At 37.2% G+C, this 25,225-nt stretch overlaps 1 protein-coding gene across 1 annotated transcript in view; it reads left to right on the forward strand.

The window, feature by feature from the left end:
* RIT2 (Ras like without CAAX 2) overlaps positions 1-5,927 on the forward strand; it is a 385,184-nt gene extending 379,257 nt beyond the window's left edge. The window contains exon 5 of the mRNA XM_049620174.1: positions 5,418-5,927. Within this exon, the coding sequence (XP_049476131.1) occupies positions 5,418-5,645 (228 nt within the window). The 3' untranslated portion in view covers positions 5,646-5,927. The remainder of the gene's footprint in view (positions 1-5,417) is intronic.
* Positions 5,928-25,225: the final 19,298 nt, after the last annotated feature.

Genomic DNA, 25,225 nt, shown 5'->3' on the forward strand with positions numbered 1-25,225 from the left:
TTTTTTTAACATTTATTTATTTTTGAGACAGAGAGAGACAGAGCATGAACGGGGGAGGGTCAGAGAGAGGGAGACACAGAATCTGAAACAGGCTCCAGGCTCTGAGCTGTCAGCACAGAGCCCGATGCGGGGCTTGAACTCACGGACCGTGAGATCATGACCTGAGCCAAAGTCGGCCGCTTAACCGACTGAGCCACCCAGGCGCCCCTGCTTATACATTTTCAATACAAATCTATGGATGGGATTTTTCTATTTTTTTCATATTAAGATTATTACATTGGACTTTTAACTGAATTTTGATGTTTCCAATGATGTGTGATAGTTACAGTTTTATAATTAGGGAACATTTCATAAATGTGTTTGTATAAAAATATTTTTCAAATGTGTAAGAAAAAAATATACAGATTTAAAGACTTTAACCCTCTTCTACTCTTTCCAAAGAAAAATTATCTTTGCTAGAAGAAATAATATCCATACATAAAAAATAATCCAAAATGATGATAACTCAATGGTAGGGTATCATTGAATGAATCTTCACTTCCCCCACTGATTTGGAATGCTACCCAATGCTATATCAAGCTCCTATATATTTTATAATCTTGTTTCTAGACTCTCCATCACATTGTATTGGTCTGTCTAGCCCTTAACTAATAACCCACTACCTGAACTGCTACAGATTTACAGATATCTGTCTGTAGTAGGATGAGTCCAACATTGTTATTGTTCTTCTCTCCGCCTCCTTACTAGAATTCAAGTATTTTCTTTCCTATGAATTTTACTATCTCTGTGTAACATTCAAATCCTGAAATCTTTTGAAACTTAGAATGTATTTTTTATTGAAATTACACATTACTTTGAGATGATTTATAATCTATGTGATATTGAACCTTCCCACTAGAAACGGAAGTCCATAATGTTATCTGACTTCAGAAACTAAAATAAACAGGTTTTAATGTAGTGTGCAAAATCTGACCAGACCTAATTCATTTTGTGACTAACCAGGATCTGATGTGATCTGAGTCTTCAATATATCCTGTTTACTGTGAATGTTAAAATATTTAGCTATAGAAATATTACTGTACTTGAGGAAATGGTGATGCCCCAAATTCAGAGGGGGACTTATTATATAGTACATTTGAGTTTTTCACTAATGTACCATACAGAAAACGTACACAAATTATAAGTATACACTTTGTAAATTGTCACAAAGTGAACTCACCTTAAACCACCAAAGGAACTACATATTATCTCCTAACACTAAAGAATAGTTTTCTTGTGTTTCAATTTTCTAAAAGTATAATTGTGTACCATATTAATGTAACAAGAGGAGAAAATGGATGTGGGGTATATGGGAACTATCTGTACTTTGTCACATTTCTCAAAAACGTTTCATAGATTTGATTTCTGTCACTAAACACTATTGTGTAAGATTTATAGAAGTTTTATATAGCAATTTCATTCATGTGCATTGAACAGTATTCCATTCTATTAATGCACAACAAATTATCAAATTCACTTATAACACTTGTGTTGCTTTTAGTTTTTTTTGTTATTTGTGATAATGCTGATATGTACATTTTTATAGAAGTTGTTTGGTAAGTATATCCATACATAGTCACTGAAGAAGGTTTCTGGTCACAGAGACTTAATTGTGGAAAGGTCTTAATTACATATTTAATTCCTTATATAAGGTATAGAGGATAATAGAGATTTTCTGTTTCTTCTTGTTCTAAGTTCTGGTAAATTTTGTTTTAGGAATTTGTCCATCTAACTTGTCAGATTTCTTGACACAAATATAACATTCCCTAATTACTTTCTTTAAGATTGCAGGATCTGTAGTGATGTCCACCTTGTCATGATTTTTTTTTTTTTTAAGTTTAAGAGGGAGAGTGTGCGTGTGAGTGGGGCAATGGCAGAGAGGGAGCAAAAAAACCCAAGCAGGCTCCACAAGGTCGGCACAGAGCCCTACCTAAGGCTCAAACTCCTGAAACATGAGATCATGACCTGAACCAGAATTGTGAGTTGGACTCTTAACCAAAGGAGCCACCAGGTGCCCCTCTCCTTTGTCATTTTTAATACTGTTTACTTGTACCCTTTTTCCACCTTTAAGCTGTCTTGCCTGGGGTCTATCAATTTAACACCTTTGGACTTAGAAAATAATCATGCAGTGGAAAAGACTACTTCATTGGTTTCTGTCTTTATCATTCCTTCCCCTGGCTTCCTTTCAGTTTAATTTCCTGATTTTTATGGTAACTTTTTGAGGTTGCTTTTGATCATGAAACTTGAGCATTTCCACTTTTCTAAAACATGGATGTAGTGCTATAAACATCATTCTGAACACAGCATTAGATATCCCACAAGTAGTGATGTGATTTTCATGTAATATCTTTTTTGACTCAGTGACTATTTAGAATTCTATTTTACAAAAGTATTTGGGGATTTCTTCTTTTAAAAATTAGTTTATAGCTTATTCCATTTGTTTAGGAATATACAATGACTTTGATTCTTTGCAGTGTTTTGAGACTTTATAGCTTAGCATATAGTCAATATCTATAAATGCTTCAGGTTCATTTGAAGAAAATGAAGTTTTCAGTTGGGTAGAGCAGCTTATATGTAAATTATATAAAGTGTGGTGTTTTGTTCAAACTTTCTACATCCTTACTTATCTACATATTCTTTCAATTGCTGAGGGAGAACAGTTAAAATTTTTAGTTCTGTGCACTTACAAAATGAGGCTGTGACTTTTAGTACAAACAAATGTAAAATATCATGATAGATTCATCTTTTTAAGTAATAACTTTTATTTTTTCTGATATTATATCAATATAAAATCTTTTTGTATTAATTTCCATTCAAATTTCACTGTATATCTTTATATTCGAAGTGTTTCAACTGCAAGTGTTAAAAAAAAGATTGTCAGACCAACTTTTTTTAAAACTAGATAGGGTTCTGCATTTACATATAAATGGTTTTGGTAGATTCTATTTCTTTACAATTCTTTGTGAGCTGAGTATACATCCTGCTTCATTGACTTCAGGTTTCTCCATTTGTCTTTTGACCTCTGGGATGTAGGTAATTGCCCACTGCTCTGTCATGGAACCATCATATCCCAGATAAGATGTGCTCTTTGGGCCTGAGTTTTAGAACAAGAAGACAAGAGAGACAAACCAGATCCCAAACCACAGCCTGGAGCTGACTGTCACAGTCTACCTACCCTCCAGCTGCTAATAAGCAGTGAGAGCAAGAAACACTTTTGCAAGCTACAGAGATTTTGAGAGGCTGTTTTTGTATATATATATATATATATATATATATATATAGCCTAATGAAAGCTGATTAATTTTAGAAAATCATACCATAATGTGGTGTTGCTATAGAAAACACATAAAATATGTGTCCATTAACTTCTGAGTTAGGAAAACGATTAAAGGACTCTGAAAAATAAATGGCATCTATGCAGTGTCAAAACATTTGGTAAGACTGTCACCTGTGATTCCTTGGAAATCAGACAAGTTAATATATGACTTTGTCTAATTGCTGGTAAGACAGAATCTTAATAACTTTAGCTGGTTGGTTTTAGCTGTGTTTCTTGAGTTACTAGAAGATAGAAATGAGCTCGAAAAAGGATTGGGGTGTTGGCCAGCAGGAATGAAAGCCCTTGGTGAGGTTGGTATTTCACAGACCAGAAAGGACCTGGCTTTGAAATCAGACCTGTTTTTATATACCAACTCAACCATTCATTAGCAGTATGATATGGTATATCAGTTAAGAAAAAGTGGCTTATGCTCTGGTTACAAACAACTCCAAAATGTCATCAGCTTAAAAGTTGCCTTAGTTAAGTCTGGTGAATATATCCACCCTGGTGGATATAACAAAGTTCCTTAGTTAAGTCTGGTGAATATATCCACCCTGGTGAACCAGGAGCACTATTTCCCCGTATCCTTGTCATAGTTCCTCAGGTGTCCAGGCTGATGGAGTCTCTAGTTCACCATATACTTCCATTTGGCAGGAAACATGAACATATAAATATATAGACATATGAGTAATTTTAACAAATAGATCAATAAAGGGGCACCTAAGTGGCTCAGTCAGTTGAGCATCCGACTTTGTCTCAGGTCATGATCTCATGGCTCGTGAGTTCAAGGCCCGTGTCACAGCCTGGAGCCTGCTTCACATTCTGTCTCTCTCCCTTTCTCTGCCCCTCCCCGAATCACGTTCTCTTTCTTTCTCTCTCAAAAAGTAAATAAAATAATAATAATAAATAAATAGATCCGTATGGGCATAGAGGTCATCAAAACATATTGAGTCAAGGCAGCCTTATTCCTGCTTTCTTCAAGCCAATGTGAATAATCTGGTAGAGCTTCATGGGAGTGCTAACATTTGACCAGAATTATTAGCACACAGCTACAGTGACCTATAATCCCCTGTTTAAATTTATTTTTTTTAATGTTTATTTATTTTTGAGAGAGACAGAATGCAAGTGGGTTAGGGGCAGAGAGAGAGGGAGACGCAGAAGCAGGCTCCAGGCTCTGAGCTGTCAGCACAGAGCCCGACATGGGGCTCGAACTCACGAGCTGTGAGATCATGACCTGAGCTGAAGTCGGACGCTCAACCGACTGAGCCACCCAGACACCCCTATAATCCCCTGTTTAAATATTTGTTCATCACTTATGTTTGAATCTTAATTCACAGTTATTAAATCCAGGTATTTTTATTAATCATCCTTTCTTCTCTAATCTCTCTAATGGTGATTTAGGCGCTGTGTCTGAGACATTAAAGAGATGATAAGGCATAGTTCTTGATCTCAGTTTATAATCTCTAGAGGACCCACTGCAATAACATGCACCCCAGCATGGATTAGTACCACAGAACTTGTAAAGCTCTAACCATGCTCTGAGGGGTTGGCCAGAGACTTATCTCATAATGAGTGACGTTTTGCTTTTGTTTTCTTTTGCCAGAAGATTGTTTTTAAAGTTCACAGCAACGTCAGATTGGCTTATTGGTAACTGAACCTCTCGACTATAACAGTGGTTACAGAGTTTTAAATATGTACTCAGCATATATGATGCACCTTTTATAGAGAATGTCACTAACAAAAAGCCTTGAGGTAGATGTGATTATCCTACATTACAAATGAGAAAACTGAGACCAAAAGGTAAAAGAAACTTATCCAAATTTGCAAAACTCAAATGCAGGAGAGATGAAACTTGGAAACCCAGCAGTTTTATTTGAAAGCCATGGTTTGGGCCATGGTACTTTGGTACCTTTTACTGAAATCTGGAGAATTGATTTTTAGTAAGTTCTAATCAATTTCCCTTTTACAGATTCTGATTTCTCATTTGTTCTTCAGGTTTAGAAAGTTTTTGATCCAAGCATTCCTCCCTTCTTCTTTTTAATATTATTTATTTTTTCCTTAGGTATCTACAGAAGAAGGCTTGAGTCTGGCCAGGGAATATAACTGTGCTTTTTTTGAGACTTCTGCAGCCCTCAGATTCTGCATTGATGACGCCTTTCACGGTCTAGTGAGGGAAATCCGCAAGAAAGAGTCCATGCCATCCTTGATGGAAAAGAAACTGAAGAGAAAAGACAGCCTATGGAAGAAGTTAAAAGGCTCATTGAAGAAGAAGAAAGAAAGCATGACATGATATCCTTGCTTCTAACTCCCTTATTCTCTTTCTGAATTTTATCAGTTGGACAATTCCATGTGTTGCATTTGGCTTCAATATTTTCTGTCTCTCTCTCCTTCTCTTTAAATATCTGCCTATAGGTAAAAGCAAGATCTGCATAACTGTACCTCTTGAGATAGTTTTGTTTTGCCCTTAACAGTTGGATGGATTTTGTCAATCAGCTGGATATGCTGTTTAAGTTTTTACAATATATTACTAAATAAAATTGACATTCCAATTGCCTCATTTCCCTTTAAAGAGTCTAGCTTCATTTGGTATGCTGTCTGGTTATAGAGGAAATTCAAAATTGCAGACAGAATGATAAAAGGCTCAGGGGATCTGCCTTTGCCTGATAAGACTCTGATTGTTTGCATTTCAGGAATCTCAGTAAATAATGAAGAAGCTCAGGAAACAATTCAGAGCAGGAGTCTGCAGCCTTGTTTTTCCTTAACTGTAGAAGGCTAGGTGCTTTTTAGTGAAGATAAACCTTAGTGGAATTATTAATAATAGGAACCAGTTGTGGCTTGTTGGAGGGCTGAAAGGAAATATCCCGGTATTTGCAGGGCTCTGCCCTGTTAGGCTTTGGCAAAATTATCACAGTAAAGTCACTGAGCTGTGGCAAAAGGATATTTTCCTTGTAGCCAGAAGAGAGGCTAATAGGAACTTGGTGGTTCAGATATTCATAAAAAGACACACTGTTCCCTCTCAGTGGGAGTCCCTCTTAGGACTGCTTCACCTACAGGGCAAGAGGCTTTTTGACCCAGAGACCCTATATTATCATGGGCTTAATTTCCCATCTCTTCTTACTTGAACATGAAACACTACCAGTTAGAGGATTCTTTTTCTTACTTATTTACAATGGATCACCATGCAAAATGAAATTGTCTATTCACTCATTGATCCCACTGTGTAATTTGGTTTATTCCAATTAAAGCTTAGAAAGTACCTAACTTGAACAGTTCTGAATATTTAACAGACAACTGTTATTTAACAGCTAAACATGGGTTGGAATCCATCCAACCAATCTTCATGTGTTGGGGCAGTTTTTATCATAAATTAGAAAATAGGATGAAGGGTACACATACAGCATTCAAACACATATTATTTTTAATTCACAATGCCCCTAGCATTTGTTAATCTCTGAAAATGCAGGAATGACTCAAGGTAGCTTAACATATAGTGGGAAAACTCACTTGGCTGAAGAATAGTTGGATTACACGTTATTAGGTAAGAAGATGCATTTCATATAGTAACATAGTTAACTGGAAGGAATTTAGAGATCATAATTTTTCAACTGGCACACTAAAATTTCAGCTTTAGTAGTGTACTTGTGGGTCCTTTTATTGCTTGGAGCCAAGGCTTTTGTCGAAACCACATGGACTTCATTGCTCTTGCTCCTATGCCCAGGGATCAAGGCACCAGGCATGCAATTAACTGCTGCCAACTCCCCTCCTTTGGTTTTTCCTCAACCCTCATATTCCATGGTGTAGGACACAAATTAATCAATTTTTTTCCCATTCTATAGTGTCCTGAAACCAAATTCACTATATCTTTTCATTCTCAGGCATTCATAATTAGGGGGAAAACACATTTTAAAAAAGAACACATGGAGATGATATAAAGATATTCCTAGAGAACTGATTGCTTCCTCCTTTTCTTGGTCCTGAATGTTTAATACTCTGTTTCTGTCTTGTTAAAAATGGTTTAGTACATTCTTTGCCTTCTGTACATTCTTCTCCCTTTGCAGCCCCTGACCCCTAGAATTTTTCCAAGCCTGAGAAGACCCTGTGAATACTATATTCCACCAGACTCTTCTGTTTGCTAGAAGATGCAATCTAGGAAACATAATACTTGGTACTTAGTTTTAGATGATGAAACTATATCTTTGAAAACCTGATTACTGCCCAGTCTATGAACACTAATAGTATTTGGTGCATTTCCTAACATGACGGAGTCTTTGTAAGTTTTATTACTGTAAGCTCCACTGCCTTTGGCTCTAGAATTTTGTATCTCTTTTATTCCTTCACTTTCTTTATACTCCTTGAGTGCTGATAAATAATTTATATAGTTTAGAAATTTTTAGTGAGGTTTAGATTGGGTAACATTTGCCAGGTCTAACCATTTCACTCTATGGAAGGAAGAAGGTCTGTAAATTATCACCTAGGGCTGCATGAATTTGAGATAGTTATCACAAGCAGAGATTGAGGCAGACTTCAAACATTCATTTAAACCATTCTTCCTTCTTTCTTCTGGAAGACTGGGCAGAAGGAAATGTTCCAGAAGAATAAAACCTAGATATTTCTGCCCAAGGTCTATTGATTCACACTCTCCTGGCATAAGACCAAAATGTCAGAATCTTGTTTTTGATCATTATCCCTGAAAACTTCCAACTGGAACTAGAAAATCTAAGTCAATCTCAAAAGCTCAGAGAAGAAAACCACAAACTACACCTGCCTACATTGCCAAGGAAGGGTCAAGAAACTCTTGAAAATAATCATCTGTATCCACTGTAGATGAATGTGTAATCACCAACACATTTTATCAAATAGTGAGTAAAAGCCTACTATGCACTAAGCACTTTTATAGATAGCACACTCACGTATATATGGTGTGTGTAAGTGCGTGTTTAATGAGGCACTTAGGAAATCCTAAATACAGTTTTCTGTCCTCTAGAAATGTATCATGTATCTATTTCTAGGTGTTTTTCATTAACATATCTTGTAGGTCCCTGTGATAAAATAATTTCTCAGATCAGATATAAGAGCAGTCTAAAATACTATATTTTGTGTTTAGTTGAGCTTGGGAGCTTCTATAGAAAATGCCAGTGAGGAAAAAAAACATGGGCACTTGGGCCAAACATTACACACATCACATTGAGATGTGTAAGGAACAAATAGCTGCTTATTTCTAACTCATCTGTTCTTTCTCAAGAGCCCCTGACTAATGGGTAGTTGGGCGGGGAGGTGGGGATGGGTGGGAAGGGGGGGTTAGGGGGCACTAAATTTTAGTTCAGTGCAGTAATTTAATGCTAATATGGGGCAATCATTTAAGAAATATCTGTAAGTAATACAACCTCTGCCTTGTGTACTTAGGTCAGTGTTTTATCAAATTTTTGCCCTGTTTATTCTCCTTTATCAAACTGCATCTGTGTACAAGGGAAAGGTGTGGTTTATGGGACCTTGTGGCAGTAGAGTTCCCTCCTCATCTTCTAAGTCCCACAGTACCCTTTGCATCCTCTTTAATCTTTTTAAGCAAGGGTCTGCCAACAAATTGGAAAACTTAGAAGAAATGGATAAATTCCTAGAAACATAACCTACCAAAACTAAAGCAGGGAGAAATAGAAAACTTGAGCAAACAGGTTACCAGCAATGAAACTGAATCAGTAATCAAAAAACTCACAACAAACAAAAGTCCAGGACCACATTGCTTTACAGATGAATTCTACCAAATATTTAAAGAAGAGTTCATACCGGGGCAGCTGGGTGGCTCAGTTGGTTAGATGTCCGACTTTGCCTCAGGTCATGATCTTGCGATTCATGAGTTCGAGCCCCTCATGGGGCTATGTGCTGACAGCTCAGAGCCTGGGGTCTGCTTCGGATTCTGTGTCTCCCTATCTCTCTGCCCCTCCCCTGCTTGTGCTCTGTCCCCCCACCCCTCTGAAAAATGAACATTGAAAAAATTTAAAAAAAAGAAGAGCTCATACCTATTCTTCTCAAATATTCCAAAAAATGGAAGAGGAAGGAAAACTTCCAAATGATACTATGAGGCCAGCATTATCTTGATAAGTAAAACCAGATAAAGGTATCACAAAAAAAAAAAAAAAAAGAAGAAGAAGAAGAGAGAGAGAGAACTATAGGCCAATATCTTTAATGAATACAGATGTAAAAATCCTCAACAAAACATTAGCAAACAGAATCCAATCATACATTAAAAAAAATCATACACCACAATCAAGTGGGATTTATTCCCAGGATGCATGGATGGTTCAATATTTGCAGAACAGTTAACATGATACATCACATCAATAAGAGAAAGGGTAAAAACCCTATGATCATTTCAATAGATGCAGAAAAAGCATCCAACAAAGTACAACATGCATTCATGATAAAAACCCTCAACAATATATGTTTAGAGAGAACATACCTCAACATAATAAAGGCTTTACATGAAAAATCCACAGCTAACATCATACCCATCATTCCTAAGGTCAGGAACAAGACAAGGATGTCCACTCTTACCACTTTTATTCAACACAGTACTGGAAGTCCTAGCAACAGCAATCAGACAACACAAAGAAATAAAAATTACCAAATTGGTAAGGAAGAACTAAAACTTTCACTATTAGCAGATGACATGATACTATATATAGAAAACACTAAAGACTCCACCAAAAAAGTACTAGAACTGAAGTGAATTCAGTAAAGTCACATGATACAAAATCCATGTACAAAGGTCTGGCCAAGTTCTTTTTTTTTTTTTTCAATTTTATTTTATTGTCATAAAATTGTCATAATTGTCAAAAAAAAACCCCACTTGACATGAGATCTACACTCTCAATAAATTTTTAATTGTACAATATATTATTGGTGACCAGAGGTACAATGTTGTACATCAGATCTCTAGAACTTATTCATCAGCTTGAAACTTTATGGCCTTTCATTAGTAATTCCCCATTTCGTCCCCACCCCCCCAAGTCATGGCAACTATCTGATTCTGTTACTGGACTCGTTGACTCAGTGGCATGTTGAAGGTAGGCAAGTTGGGCCATGACAAATAAGCACTTTCTGCTAGTGTCCATGAAATTGCTCTTTGCTTTTGGGTCTAAAGGTCCTTCCCAACATGGTGCCTTTATTCTGACCCCACGTCTCCTTCAGGCACCTCTATCAGCACCTGTGCCTCTCTTTGGGATAGCTTTCATGCCACACACAGGCCATGAGGATTCCTGAGTGCTGCCTCAGTAAAGCTTTACAACTCTGCCCCCCACCTCTGTCTAGTTCATGTGGGGCTGCCCACAAGGAATCTAGTTTACTCCTAGTATTAATGAGCAAAAGTGATATATATGCATAGATCAATGAGAATGTGTTCTATCAGCTGTAAACAATAAGTGTGCCCATGACCATGGGACTTGGGTTACTAGCCCAAGTTCTGAAATTTCCCTGTGGTTGACTGTAGGGAATCCCCCACCATTAGTCAGCCTGAGGGACCTAGGGTGCAGAATTAGGAAGAGGATCTCGATGTATAGTCCATTTGCTTTTTAGTATCTCTTTTCTGCAGGCCATCTGCTCGGAGTAGGCTGCATGTTTTTCTTTTCTCTAAGTAATTTTTTAACAACATGCTGGCATGTAAAATAAACAAGAAAACAGAATTTAATAGTCCAAGATGAGAAATGATTTGCTTGTTATAGGTGGCTTCTATTCTTCTGCTTTTAAAGCACCAAAATACACTGCTTTAAAATATGGGAACCCATCTCAATAAAGACGTTACATATTTTTTTAAAAAGCCATGGATCTGGCAAAATTTTAAGGTAGAATATATTTTAAAATATTTCAAAACAGAGTGTTCCCCATCACACATGTAATATCTAAGAATAAGTCTTCTGACCATCTTTATATAAATTGAAGTTGTAGTTCTTCTGGTTTGGGTCTTTACATGGTACTAGAAGATGTACTAAAACCTACCTCACCTAAATCCTCTACTGTCAGCTCGCACTTGAACACTTGAGCTTTGCTTGAGATTTTCCCATTAGAGTTTCTATCCAGGGTTAGATGTCAAAGTGCCATCATTTTATTCGGGCCATAGATCCACTATAAACGTAAATTTAAGAAAGTAGAAAATTTCTCATTAAAATATCAATGACATAAATATATTTGTCCTATGATTGCTACTTTTAACAGCAGAGCAGAGGGGCCTATGATGGAAAGGACAAAGAATGTGTGAATTTTTATGGGTGAAGAAGAGCACCTAGACCATGCATCATTTAGGGGATAGCAGGTCCACGTAGCCTACTGTACCTAAAAGTGGGGGATGTACAGGATAGAACAATGCAAACAGCAAAGTGAGAGGATCATGCAGAAATTAAAGGGATGCTGTCCAGCAAAGCTGGGAGTAAGAATGTACAGAATGTACAGAAAACTCACACTGTATCCTACTTCGTTTGACCTTTTGCTTCAGTCCTGTTCTGCCTCTAATATTCCATTACATATCAAGATAATTTGGTGTAACCCTCTCCTTTCAACATACTAGTGTAAATCATGAAACTGTATGGATAAGAAAGGACATCAATAAATCAACATTTCAGCCCTGTAAAAAATAGGCACAAAGTTCTAATATCTGTGCCATATGTATCCAATTCATTTAAAAAATATATTCTGTAGTAAATAACCTTTGTTCCCCCAAAAAAGTTAAATAAAAATAAGTCAGTTAATTAATCAATTAAATACTAGTGTTTCAAGCAACCATAAAAATCCTGATAACCTGGTTCCCTCCTATAGGAGAGGAAACTGAGGTTTAGAGCAAAGAGAAGCCTGCAGGCATGCAAGGTCAGCCAGGCCTCTTCACCTTCATTCTGGTGATCCTTTTAGTGCCCCTCAATGCCCTTTAGGGACCAAAAAGGCTAAAAACCAATATGAAAATGCCTGTCCCTTTAATGTTTTCTGGTCTCTCAAGGAAGAGACAGAGAGAGAAGAGATATGTGACAACTTCAGGCTCATGAGGTGTCAGCAACTCCAGACACCAATTTTTGCTAGAATAACTTTAGGTTATTATATGTTCCATTTTTAGTAAAAATTATCTCAAAAGAAGGAAAAAATTCTGATGTGCCCAGCATGCCACTAAGATCACAACAACAATTTATTCTGTGGACTGTCTATGTTGCAATTTGGGTATCATTCAGCTTTCTCTAGAGGTGTAATTAAAACCCGCTAATAAATAAATGAAAAAAAAAGGTGGTTTCTAGAATAGATCCACAGTGTCTCTTTAAAATCTATGAAATATGAGGGCTGTTTACCTCCTTTTTTAGCTTAGGCCAATAGGACACTGAGAGCAATGCTATTGTAAGTCATCCTTTGGATAGTGCTTTAGACAAGGGAGCAAGCATGTCAACTAAGGGGAATTTACCAAAGATTTAAAATGTATCATTATTGAGAAGTGCTGGACTTACAGCAATTAGAGTGTATGTTTATGTGCAGAAGAGGTAAAGAGATGAATAAAAACACTATCAGTGTGCCACTGCCCTGGAGACACCTGAAAAGCTCAAAACTACTATGAATTACACATGCAAAAGTTCTCTGTTCACATCGTGCCTAAATCACACATAGACTATAACTTTTGTTCACTTAAGTCCTTCACCTTTCTGAGAGCTAATCAGTTGCCACATAACATGGAGATGAGACCAGGACACAAAAAGGATAGTCTTTGAATGGTTTATCTTGGCCTTTGGCATACGTTGTTTTCTTTTCTCTTCCTTCCTCCCTCTCTTCTTCCCTCCCTCCCTTGCTTTCCAGAGACAAAGAGCATGAGCAGGGGAGGAGCAGAGGGAAAGGGAGAGAGAGAACCTCAAGGCTCCACACCCACCACAGAGCCCGATGTCGGGCTAGATCTTACAACCATGAGATCATCACTTGAGCCAAAATCAAGAGTCGGACACGTAACCAGCTGAGCCAGCGAGGTGCCCCACGTAATTTACTTTATAGCATAACCTGTGAATTTATTAGGTTTTTTATAGGTTAATAATAGAAATTATTTGTATCCTTCCTTCTGTCATTGAGAGGAAAGAAGAACTCTATAGACATAAATATAGGACCAAAAAAGTCAAACTAAAATGATAGATGATCCACTAATTTGCAAATAGCTAACTCACTGACATATATTCATGCATGTTAATCCACTCAACATTCATTTATTCCTGTATTTGTTCACTTAATATTTTTGAGCTCCTGTTGTATACAGCACACCTTGCTTGGCATTTTTTAAATTAACTTCTCAGTAATCACATAATAAACCAAACCATTCAAATATACATTGAAAAATACTTCTTGAGTACCTACTCTGTCAAGTACTGAACTAAGCTCTGGGGATATAATTATACAAAAACAGGGTTGGCCCTTGGACTCTTGGAGCTTATAGTCTAAAGAAGAGGGGCGCCTGGGTGGCTCAGTCAGTTAAGCGTCTGACTTCCGCTCAGGTCATGATCTCGCGGTTTGTGAGTTCGAGCCCCGCATTGGACTCTGTGCTGACAGTTCGGAGCCTAGAGCCTGCTTCAGATTTTGTGTCTCCCTCTCTCTGCCACTCCCCTGGTCATGCTCTCTCTTTCTCTCTCTTTCTTTCTCAAAGAATAAATGAACATTAAAAAAAAATTAAAGAAGAAGCAGAGCAATGAACTATTTAGATTTGTAATTTTAAAATTGGGACTATAACCAATACTGTAATGGGAAGCTATGGAGTGAAAATATTGTCCATTAGTAGGGGAATTTTAGTAGGTGAGGACTTCTCTGAAGACATGAAGATTGGCTTGGGATACCAAGGAGAAGCACCATTTATTTAGGCCAAGGGGAGAGGGATGATGTTAAGGTGTTCTGGGCATCAAGAGTAGCATGCACATCAGCCCCAAGGCTAGTGGATTCATGGTGAGTATGGGTGACTGGCATAGCAGGGATGGAAAAGAGTTCTATGATATGAGTAGACAGGAGGAGAAATTGGGAATAAGACCATGCAGGTCTGTTCAGGGTGAGAGTTATGAGTTTGCTCTTTATCCTATGAAAAATGAGATCCTGTTAAAAAGATTTAAACAGATGAATTATAAATTATTTGCCTTGTAAAATAGTAATTCTGGCTCTGGAGAATAGATTGGGAAGAGAATAAAATATCATAACTCCATTTTATCAGAAATTATCTAATTGAATACCTATAATTTACTCAGGGCTGAATAAAAATTTTTGAAAACTGGTCACCCTCTGGAACATGTGATGCTGTCATTTTTATAGCAATGACCATACATTCTTTCCTCTTCTTCACATCGAAGTTTACAAAGCCCTTCTCTGAACAGACCAAGGAATTTATTCATTCTTCAGGATTCTTTCAACTATATCCAGGAAAGTATGGCTAATGCATGTCACGATTTCATTGAACATCCTTATAGTGTTCCCTAATATGCTGGTATTCCCACACATCAATCTTATGCCTATCATGACATCTTGATTTCTGCACCTCATCCCAATTCATTAATGTCACTCCTTGGACATTCAGAACACAATTTATAGGAATCGATTGAGGTTATTTTGTTGTACTGTGTTTTATTGTTAATTGAGAAGCTAATCAAGTTCGTAGAGATCACGGAAGATGAAGGTATCAAACTTCATTAGTAGAAAACAGGATGTGTTTGCCCAATAACTGGAGACTCTTGTTACAAAGAAAGAAGATCATCAGCCCTTAAGAGGTTGTGCCCAAGGAAAATGAATGTGGTGAGGATACATCCCATCTGTGAGAAACAAGGAAACAAAGCTTATTTTTTTCCTCAAAGTTTTTCTGAGCCTCTAGTTTGACCCTGTTGTTAATCTCAGTAAAAGGAAGGAAAGTGAACAAATATTGTGATCTTTCATTATATGTCTTGTTTTTATGTTTCTTTTTCTAGTTCCCTAATCTAATGTACCCTAAATGGGTTCATATTTTCCAAGAGAGCTTTATCCCTTTGGAACTCTGAAGGAGAACAGAAAACAAAAGTAAACAAAGTACATGATAAAGAACATAGTGATTCTCACAAAGTTCAGGTTATTTGTCCTATAAAACTAACCCCTGACTAGGGATGCAGTAAATATACATTTTCAAAACAAGTTTGAGGCTCCCAGCTTAGAATCTTAGGCTCCTCCTATTTCTTATTTCAATTTCCTTTATTAGCCCTTATCATTCAGAAAAAGGGCCTGAATCAGATTTTTTTTTGAATACACCATGGAAGAGACAAGTAGGGGGTTGCTGTTACCCCTTATTGGCTATTATATAAACCATCAATAGTCATCTGTATGGATGATCACAGAAATTTCAGAAACAAACCCAAAGTTCCCAGCAACCACGTACTGATTAAAGTGAATTTAGGGAGACTGCTGTTTCCAAAATAGGGCATAGACTTACTATTTCCTGATTCTCTCCCTTGAAGTTCTTCATCAAACAATGATAATTCTGAAAACTGGAAGAGGAGACCACCTAGAAACCTCAAAAACTAAGAGATGACATTATAAGTTTCTAGAGTCTCTATTATTTCTTATATATTTCCAGACTATGTGCTGGAGAAGACGGAAGGAAGGAAGAAAGGAAGGAAGGAAGGAAGGAAGGAAGGAAGGAAGGAAAGAAGGAAGGAAGGAAGGAAGGGAGGAAAATAGAAAAGGAAGAGAGGGGAGAGGAGGGGAGGAGATGGAGGGGAGAGAAGAAAGAAGGGAAGAAGGAAGGGAGGAGGGAGGAGGGAAGATGATGTATGAAAGGAGAAATGAGGGAAAGAGAAAGAAAAGTATGCTCTCTCTGGCCAAAAGATGGAGAAAAAAAAGTCCAAAAGAGACATAATGGGGAGTCCCAGGCCCTGATTCATAACCAAGGTCCCAGCAATTGCCAATCAGCCAGCAACAGCACCAGAAGTAGGACCCAAACTGTATAAGCTTCTACTTTACAACTTGGTCTTGCAGCAATTTGATCCACTGGTAGTAGGAAACTCCAGGACATCACATCTCTACTTTGGAACCAGGGCAATGTGGGTAGAGGACCACCATTACCAATGGGCTACAGCAAAACTTCAAAACACTACAGCACCCACAAGTGGGGCACTAGGTGTCAATCTGATCTGGAAGTGACAGCATCAGTATAGCCCTTCTTCTCTTCCCTCTACCTAGTGACATAGGGAGACCCAGGCTCAGTGGCTTCTGCCCTCTTGCTTACCCAGAATAGGGATTAGTGATAGAAGAGGAGTGCCTTTTGTCTATGCATATAGCACCAGCAGAGACTAAGTCCCAGCACTACCAGAATAATGAAGCAAAGCAAATTAACATTGGAATCTGTAAACTGTCATTGGAACTAAAGCCTATAAAAGTAGAACAGTACCTATACTGTACCTAAGCAGCACAACTATCTGAAATAGGAAATTAAGTGGGATCAACAATCTTCTATCAAGAAAATTAAAATGTTCAGGATAATATAAGTCATTTGTCATACCAAAAACAAGGAAAACCATGATCTGAATAAGACAATCAATTGATGCCAATACCATGATGACTCAGAGGTTGAAATTATATGAAAACTATTTTAAAGCAGCTTTCATAAAATTTCTTCAACAGTTAGTAATGAATTCTCTTGAAATAAATGAAAAAAAATAGAAAATATAGCAAAGAAATAAAAAATTTTGAAAAAGAACCAAATGGGAAGTACAGAACTGAAAAATACAATAACTGAAATTAAAAAAAAAAAAAACCTCATTAAATGACCTCAAAAGTAGAATGGAGATGACAGAGGATAGAATTAGTAAATATGAAAACATATCAATAGAATTCATATAATCCAAACAACAGAATACTGAAATAAAAATGAACAGTCTTTTCTGCACAGTGAAGGAAATGATCAACAAAACAAAAAGGCAATCTACTGAATGGGAGAAGATATGTGCAAATAATATATCCAATAAAGGGTTAGTATCCAAAATATATTTAAAAAAACTTACATAACACCAAAAAAACAAATAATCCCATTAAATCTGGCAGAGGATTTGAATAGAAATTTTTCTTTTCTTTCATTCTTTTTTATTTTAGAGAGAGAGTGTGTGTGAGTGGGGGAGAGGGGCAGAGGGAGACAGAGAATCTTAAGCAGACTCCACTCTCCGTGCAGACTCCACTCTCCGTGCAGATAGAACAGGGGGTTCTATCCCATGACCCTGGGATAGAGCTAAAATCAAGAATTGGACATAGAACTAACTGAGCCACCCAGGTGCCCCAAATAGACATTTTTCCAAAGAAGAAACACAGATGGACACCAAACACATGAAAAGATGCTCAACATCACTAATCATCAGGGAAATTCCAATTAAAACCACAATGAGATATCACCTCATACCAGTCAGAATGGCTAGTATCAGACAGACAGGATATAACAAGTGCTGGCAAAGAGAAAAGGGAACTCTCACACACTGTGGGTGAGAATGCAAACTGGTACAACCACTGTAGAAAAACAGTATGGAGGCTCAAACAATTAAAAATGAGAAATAGGAATATTATATGATCCAGTAAATTTTACTACTGGGTATTTACCCAAAGAAAATGAAAACACTAATTCAAAAATATATATGTACCTCTATGTTTATAGCAGCATCATTTCTTTAAAAATATAATCTATTGTCAAATAAACAACAACAACACACAACACCCAGTGCTCATCTCAACAAGTGCCCTCCTCAGTGCCCATCACCCACTTTCCCCTCTGCACCACTCCCCACCAACCCTCCATTTGTTCTCTGTATTTAAGAGTCTCTTATGGTTTGCCTCCCTCCCTCTCTGTAACTTTTTTTCTCCCCTTCCCCTTCCCCCCAGGTCTTCTGTTAAGTTTCTCAAGATCCACATATGAGTGAAAACATATGCTATCTGTCTTTCTCTGACTGACTTATTTCACTTAGCATAATACCCTCCAGTTCCACCCACATTGCTGCAAATGGCCAGATTTCATTCTTCTTTATTGCCAAGTAGTATTCCATTGTATATATAAACCACATCTTCTTTATCCATTCATCAGTTGATAGACATTTAGGCTCTTTCCATAATTTGGCTATTTTTGAAAGCACTGCTGTAAACATTGGGGTACATGTGCCCCTAGCAGTATCATTTCTAATAGGCAAAATATGGAAACAACTTAAGTGTCCACCAAGAGGTGAAAGGATAAAGTGCATACTCATGTGCACACACACACACAAAGGAAAAACACTAGGCCATAAAAAAAAAAAGAATGAGATCTTGCCATTTGGGAGAACATGGATGGACCTAGAGGGTACTATGCTCAGTGAAATAGGTAAGACAGAGAGAGACAAATAGCATTTGACTTCACTTATATGTGGAATCTAAAAATAAAAACAAAGAAACAACAACAACAAAAAGAAACAGACCCATAAGTACAGAGAACAAACTAATGGTTGTGACAGGGAAGGGGGTGGGGAGATAGGCAAAATGCGTGAAGGGAACTGGGAGGAACAGGTTTCCAGTTATGGAATGAGTAAGTCATGAGGATGAAAGGTACAGAATAAGGAATATAGTGAATGGTATTGTACTAGTGTTGTATGGTGACAGATGGTAGCCATGCTTGTGGTCAGCACTGCATAATGTAGAGAGTTGCTGAATCATGATGTTTTAAACCTGAAACTAACCTAATGTTGTGTGTCAACTACATGAGAGAGAGAGAGAGAGAGAGAGAGAGAGAGAGAACGAACAGAGTGTCAACATTCTATGGCATAATGACAAAAGATCTAATATTCATTTTACCAAAGTCCCAGAAGGAAAGGAGAGCAAAGACTGAAAAATTATTCAGAGAAGTTATTGTAGAAAATTTATCAAATTGGGTGAAATGCATAAACATACAGATACAAGAAGCTGAGAGAAGTATAAACAGGATAAGCCCAAAGAAATCTATATTAAGACACATCATGATTAAACTGAAAACAAAGAGAAAAAAATCTTTAAAGCAAACAGAGAGAAATGATGCATTAACAATAAAAGGAAAACCAATTTAAATGACAGGAGATGTCTCATGTGAAACCAAGGAGACCAGAGGGAAGCGGCACAACATTTTTTAAATACTGAGAGAAATGAAGTGGCAACCCAAATCTTATATCAAGTGAAATGACCCTGTAGGAATGAAAGGGAAAGAAACCCATTCTCAGATGACAGGAAAGGAAGATAATTTGTTGCTAACAGATGTTTTATGTCCAGCTTTTAGAATGGCTAAAAGAAGCTCTTCAGAGACAAATAAAATGATGATAGTGTCTGGGACCTTCAGAAAGGAGAGAATTGGGTAAATATAGAAGAGGCTAAATAGAAGAAAAGTGTGCACAAAGGATAGGTCTTGGGCTAGGCTAGGCTACTTTGTGGACCAGGGTATGGCAAGGCAATGAAGTCAATGTTTCTAGGGCCTTTTCTGCCTCCTCCATGTTGTATGTTTTATCTGTCCTTTAATCCCATTAAACAAGCTTCTAGTTTTGTTCTTTCAAAACTGCCTATCCCTTGATCCTCACTGATTTCAAACAAATGGTCTTAAGCAACCAAATAAGCAGTATAATATTAGGCAAGTTACAATCTTTCTGAGCCTCAATTTCTTAATCTGTAAAATAGGAATGATAAAAAAGAGTATTTCACAGATAGATGTGAACAATAAATGAGGTATATACATTAAAATACATTGCATAGTTTCTTATACAGTGAGTGTTAAATAAGTAAGTAAATGAATAAATGTAGCTTATGTTGGTGAAGTAACACAATTGTGCTCTGGGCTTTCCAGAGACAAGATGGGAAAGTCTTGCCATAATGTACTTTGACAGAGAGTACATGAGTCTATTTGGAAAATAATATTAGCCTTCCTCCTTTTAGAAGTCAAAAGCCAGCATGCTTGGAGCAAAACAAAATAATTTGTGGTCTTTAAAAGATGGAAGCAAGGGGAGTCTTTATTTTTGCTTTTGTACTCTATCTACAAAAGAAGGTCAAAAAGGAGGGTTCTCCCATTACAACTTCAGCCTGGTAGATACCAATGCTAAAATGCCCAGAAAATAGAGAATGAAGTCTCAAATGGATGTCAAATATACCCAACTCATTAAAAGGCAGGTCACCACTGCCTATGTCTCATTTCTTAATCAAGTCACCGACCTTTAAGTAAATCAAGGCCTAAAAAAAAAAAAAAAAGAACCTTTTCCACTGATGTCATAACATCAGTAAACTTATTATATGCTCTATAATTAAACTGATGTTCAACCATGCAATTTCCCCAATGTAGTAGAACAGCCAACAGGCTTGAAATCAATGCCCTTGTGATGCACAGATCTGGTTGGTTCTATTTTAATTATTCAAGGAAATAAAATCTAAAAGGTCTTTGATGAATATTGTTTAAATGTTTAAGTGGGCAGATTCCAGAGGATATGTAACAGAACACAACATAATTGCAGGGAAGAGGAAAAGGAAAAGACATCTCAATTTTAAATACATCGTAATTCACCCAAGCTCCAAATTGCACTGAAATATAAGTAGCAAATTTAAGTCTTCAGAGAGGATCTAAGGACTCCACACTATGAAAAAGAGGAAGAGTGGAAAATGGGGAAAAAAACATATTCATTTGTAGGTTAGCCTTTCTTAAAAAAAATCAATCCTAAGCGTGGAAATTCAATTTAAAAGGAAAATTCATTCAAGAGTAATTATTTAGTTTGGAAAGAGATTCTTCAATTACAATGGTATTCACTTCAGTAAATGCAGCCCTCACCCTGACCCTGTGCATTTAAAAGACTTTTATATTTGCAGAGACTAAAAGCCTTGAAAGCACACCCAGAGCCAAGGGCCAACTAGAAGAGAGAACAGAAGAGAAATACGGTCAAAAGTTGAGAGCTGGATTAATAGCATTAGGGTTAAGATCATAAGACTTATAAAAGATCAATGAAAAGGCAAATGGCTAAGGGAAGAGATAGGAGGAATAGAAGCAAACAGCTTTATTATATTTGAAGAATTAACTCCAAATAGGAAAAAGGAAACTCAACTGTGGGCACACAGAAATGTATTAAAAATAGCAAAATCAAATCTTACCACTTTCTTGTTCCATCCAAACCACTAACAGCTTCTCATCACTGCAAAGCTTTAATGCAGATCATAAGCTCCTGCATGAGCCGGCCCCTATCTAACTTTCTCCCAGCACATTGAGTCCACTGATAGAACACAGACCTCACATAATACTTGAAACTGAACTCATTTCAATAGTTTCTTTGCCTTCAACATTAGTTCAAACTATTTGAGCAACAGAATATCTGACTCAGAAGAACTTAAACCATACAACAGCTCTGTCACTTCACATAAAAAGAAGTATAAGGTAGGATGGCTCTGGGGTAGCTCCTATTCAGTTAATTCAGGATCTCAAAAAGGGTCTTGAAAAAGACGTACATTCTTTAGAGCTTTTACTCTGCCATTCTTTTTTTTTTTTTTTTTTTTAACATTTTTTATTTATTTTTGGGACAGAGAGAGACAAAGCATGAACGGGGGAGGGGCAGAGAGAGAGGGAGACACAGAATCGGAAACAGGCTCCAGGCTCCGAGCCATCAGCCCAGAGCCTGACGCGGGGCTCGAACTCACGGACCGCGAGATCGTGACCTGGCTGAAGTCGGACGCTTAACCGACTGCGCCACCCAGGCGCCCCTACTCTGCCATTCTTAATGTGTGACTAGCTTCTTCATAGTTGCAAGATGGCTGTAGCATCACATCCTCCCACATCTATATCCATAAGAAAGAACAGGCATTAACTCTTCCCTATTACTTTAAGAGCTAAGAACTCCTCCCAGAAGCAACATCTGCAGACTTCTGAGGTATCATTGATCAGAATGACACCACATGTCAGTGGTGAGGGGAATGTTACTACCATGACTGATTTAGATACAGCAAGATTTGCTTTCTGATCCAGCCTTTTTCGAAGTGCAGAGCCTTTTGCTATAAGACAAAATCAGTGTTATCTTAGCAGGGGAAGGCTGCTGTCCAGGAGGAGAGTAGAGGGTAGGCTTCTGAGTCAGTCACAATGGCTGCAACCACCTTGACACGCTAGAGACTTCTCTCTTAGCCAGGCAGTAGCCATGAGACAGTAAAGATATCAATCATCATTTGAAATGCAGGGCATTTTAATGTTGGTAATTCTATTTGGAAATCTTACCTAGTTTACTTTGTGTGTTAAGGCATGCCTCCCAGGAATTCACCAGCAAGGGATTTTTCATATTTCATATTTTGTCTCTTTTAGGACCCAGAACTATGAAGAACTATCCTCGCATTTGTAGAATTTACCTATAGACGGTAACTTCTAAACATGCAGTGTGTTGCTACAAGACAGAGGAAATTAGCAAGGTCTATCAGTATATGCTATTCTTTTACAATAAGGAAGGGGAGGCGCCTGGTGGGCTCAGTTGGTTAAGTGTTCGACTTTGGCTCAGGTTATGATCTCACAGTTCCTGAGTTCGAGCCTGACGTTGGGCTCTGTGCTCACAGCTCAGAGCCTGGAGCCTGCTTCGGATTCTGTGTCTCCCTCTCTCTCTGCCCCATCCCCACTCATGCTCTGCCTCTCTCTGTCTTAAAAGTAAATAAAACATTCAAAAAAAATTTAAAAATAAAGAAGGAAATTTATTTTGATGTTTTCTTTTCCCCATTTTTCCAATGAGTTAGTACCTTTATCTTCAATATTTTTAAACTTCTGATAGACAAAATAAGATATTCACTATTTTGCAAAGAGAAAGATCAATATGACATTACTTATGTATTTCATTGCATACAGTAGATATATACTTGAAAAGTAGTATGCATAATTTCATATTTTATAAGTTTATAAAATGAAGGCTACCCTTTACAGATTGTGTGTGTGTATATGTGTGTGTGTGTGTATACACACACATACACAAATTATGTGTGGTTAGCATGAAGTTCTATATGCAATAACTTGTTTTTTTCACTAAATTATTTATAAACATAATTCTTAATGACTACAAAAAAGCCCATATTTACCTATCATATAATACTTAATCATATAATTTTGAACATTTAATTTGTTTAGGTTTTCAATTTGAGAATAGCACAGTGATGGCATATTTATACACGATTTTTGTCTGCTTTTCAAATTATGTCCTCAAGATTTTGAACAAATTGCTAAATGCGCCAAACTGTTCCCTAGTAAAAGTATGTCATATCAATTTACAATCCCCCCAAAATGCTATGAATAACAATTTATTTCAGCTATAAGCACAGTTAGAACCTGCTATAGGGCAAGATATAAAACACCAGTAATTTTTTTAAAGGTTTACTTTTCTTATCATTCTAGTTTCAGGTTGGAGTGTTCTTGATTCTCTCTGCCCCCTTGTTCAAAAGTCAACTCTCAATGAAAAATTAATTTCACCAAACTTCTAAGGCCAGCAGGGAACAATAAGGGCTGAAGATCACATAAATACAGATAAAGATCTGCACACACTTTTGCTCCTTGACCGAATTCTCTCCTGTTTCCAGGTCAAAGCGCCCCTAACTCTTCCCGCCATCAATAACCATCATCTCCCTGGTCAGGCAGACTTTAGCAGACCCCCATCTTCATGGAAAGTGCATCTCCATACCATTCACACTATGCTGCCTACCTATTCCATACAGTGCCTTGTCTGAGATTGGACTTAGAGAAAAACTCCAGGTCTTCAAAGTAATCTATTCATTGGAATTAATACAGGCAGCACAAAACAGGATATTGGTATCTGACTGGGAAGATATCAAGGCCCATTCACAAAGTCACCACCTTCTAGATAGTGTATTTGCTTCCCTTTTTCTATGTCTGTCAATCATATTTATTCTCACTTTTTTTGTTGTTCAATATTACTTTACCTCCCGCCTTGCAACAGCTCTGAATCCCAACCCCCTAACGTAATCCTCAGATGAAATATGGGCAAGATGTCTATAACTAGTCCCCTGAACATCACCTGACAGATAGACATACAATGGGAATTCTTTGAAATTTAAGAATAAAAACCTTTTTATTATAAAATCAATATGTATGTACTATAGAGAAACGATAAAATAATGTAAAGAAAGATAAAAGCCATCTTTAATTCTTGTGGTCACAGAGAACTACAAGTAACACTTTGGTATATAACCTTTCAAATATTTGTAATGGCTTCCCAGTATCCTATCATTTAAAGGTAATATAACTTATCTAAAGTAATTTTCTATTGTTGGAGACTTAGCCATATTTCAACATTTTACAATTACAAATAGAATTATGTTGAACAGTGTGCCATTTTTAACTGAGAGGCAGCGAAGACTGATAAAGGGAGCCCTGGTGTCCTTAGGAGACCTTAACACCTGCTGTGGTTCTGCTACTCACCACACATACAGCTTTGGGAAGCCAATGAAACTCCGTGGTCCTGAGCTTTCCTCTTTCAAATAAAATTTTTATTGAAATGATCTCTAAGTTACCTTAGGGGTGAGGATGATGATTTGGCATTGGGAAAACCATTTATATGCTTTTATAAGTCTTCAGTTAATCCTCCTACTTCATTCTATGCTTCCTAATTACCTAAGTTTCTCATTAAAGTGCTTGTATTGGTTTCCTGTGGCTTCTGTAACAAATTGTAACAAACTTAATGGCTTAAAACAACAGAAATGGATTCTCTCATAGTTCTAGGGGTTACAAGTTCCAAAATCAAGGTGTTGGCAAAACGATGCTCACTCCCAAGCCTCTAGGGAAGGATTCCTCATTGCCTCTTTTAACTTCTGGTGGCCGCAGGAATTCTTTGGTTTGTCCCATCATTCCAATGTCTTCCTCCCTGGTCACATTGCTTTCTTCTCTTC

The sequence above is a fragment of the Panthera uncia genome, assembly GCF_023721935.1.
Source record: "Panthera uncia isolate 11264 chromosome D3 unlocalized genomic scaffold, Puncia_PCG_1.0 HiC_scaffold_8, whole genome shotgun sequence".
Lineage (NCBI taxonomy): Eukaryota > Metazoa > Chordata > Mammalia > Carnivora > Felidae > Panthera > Panthera uncia.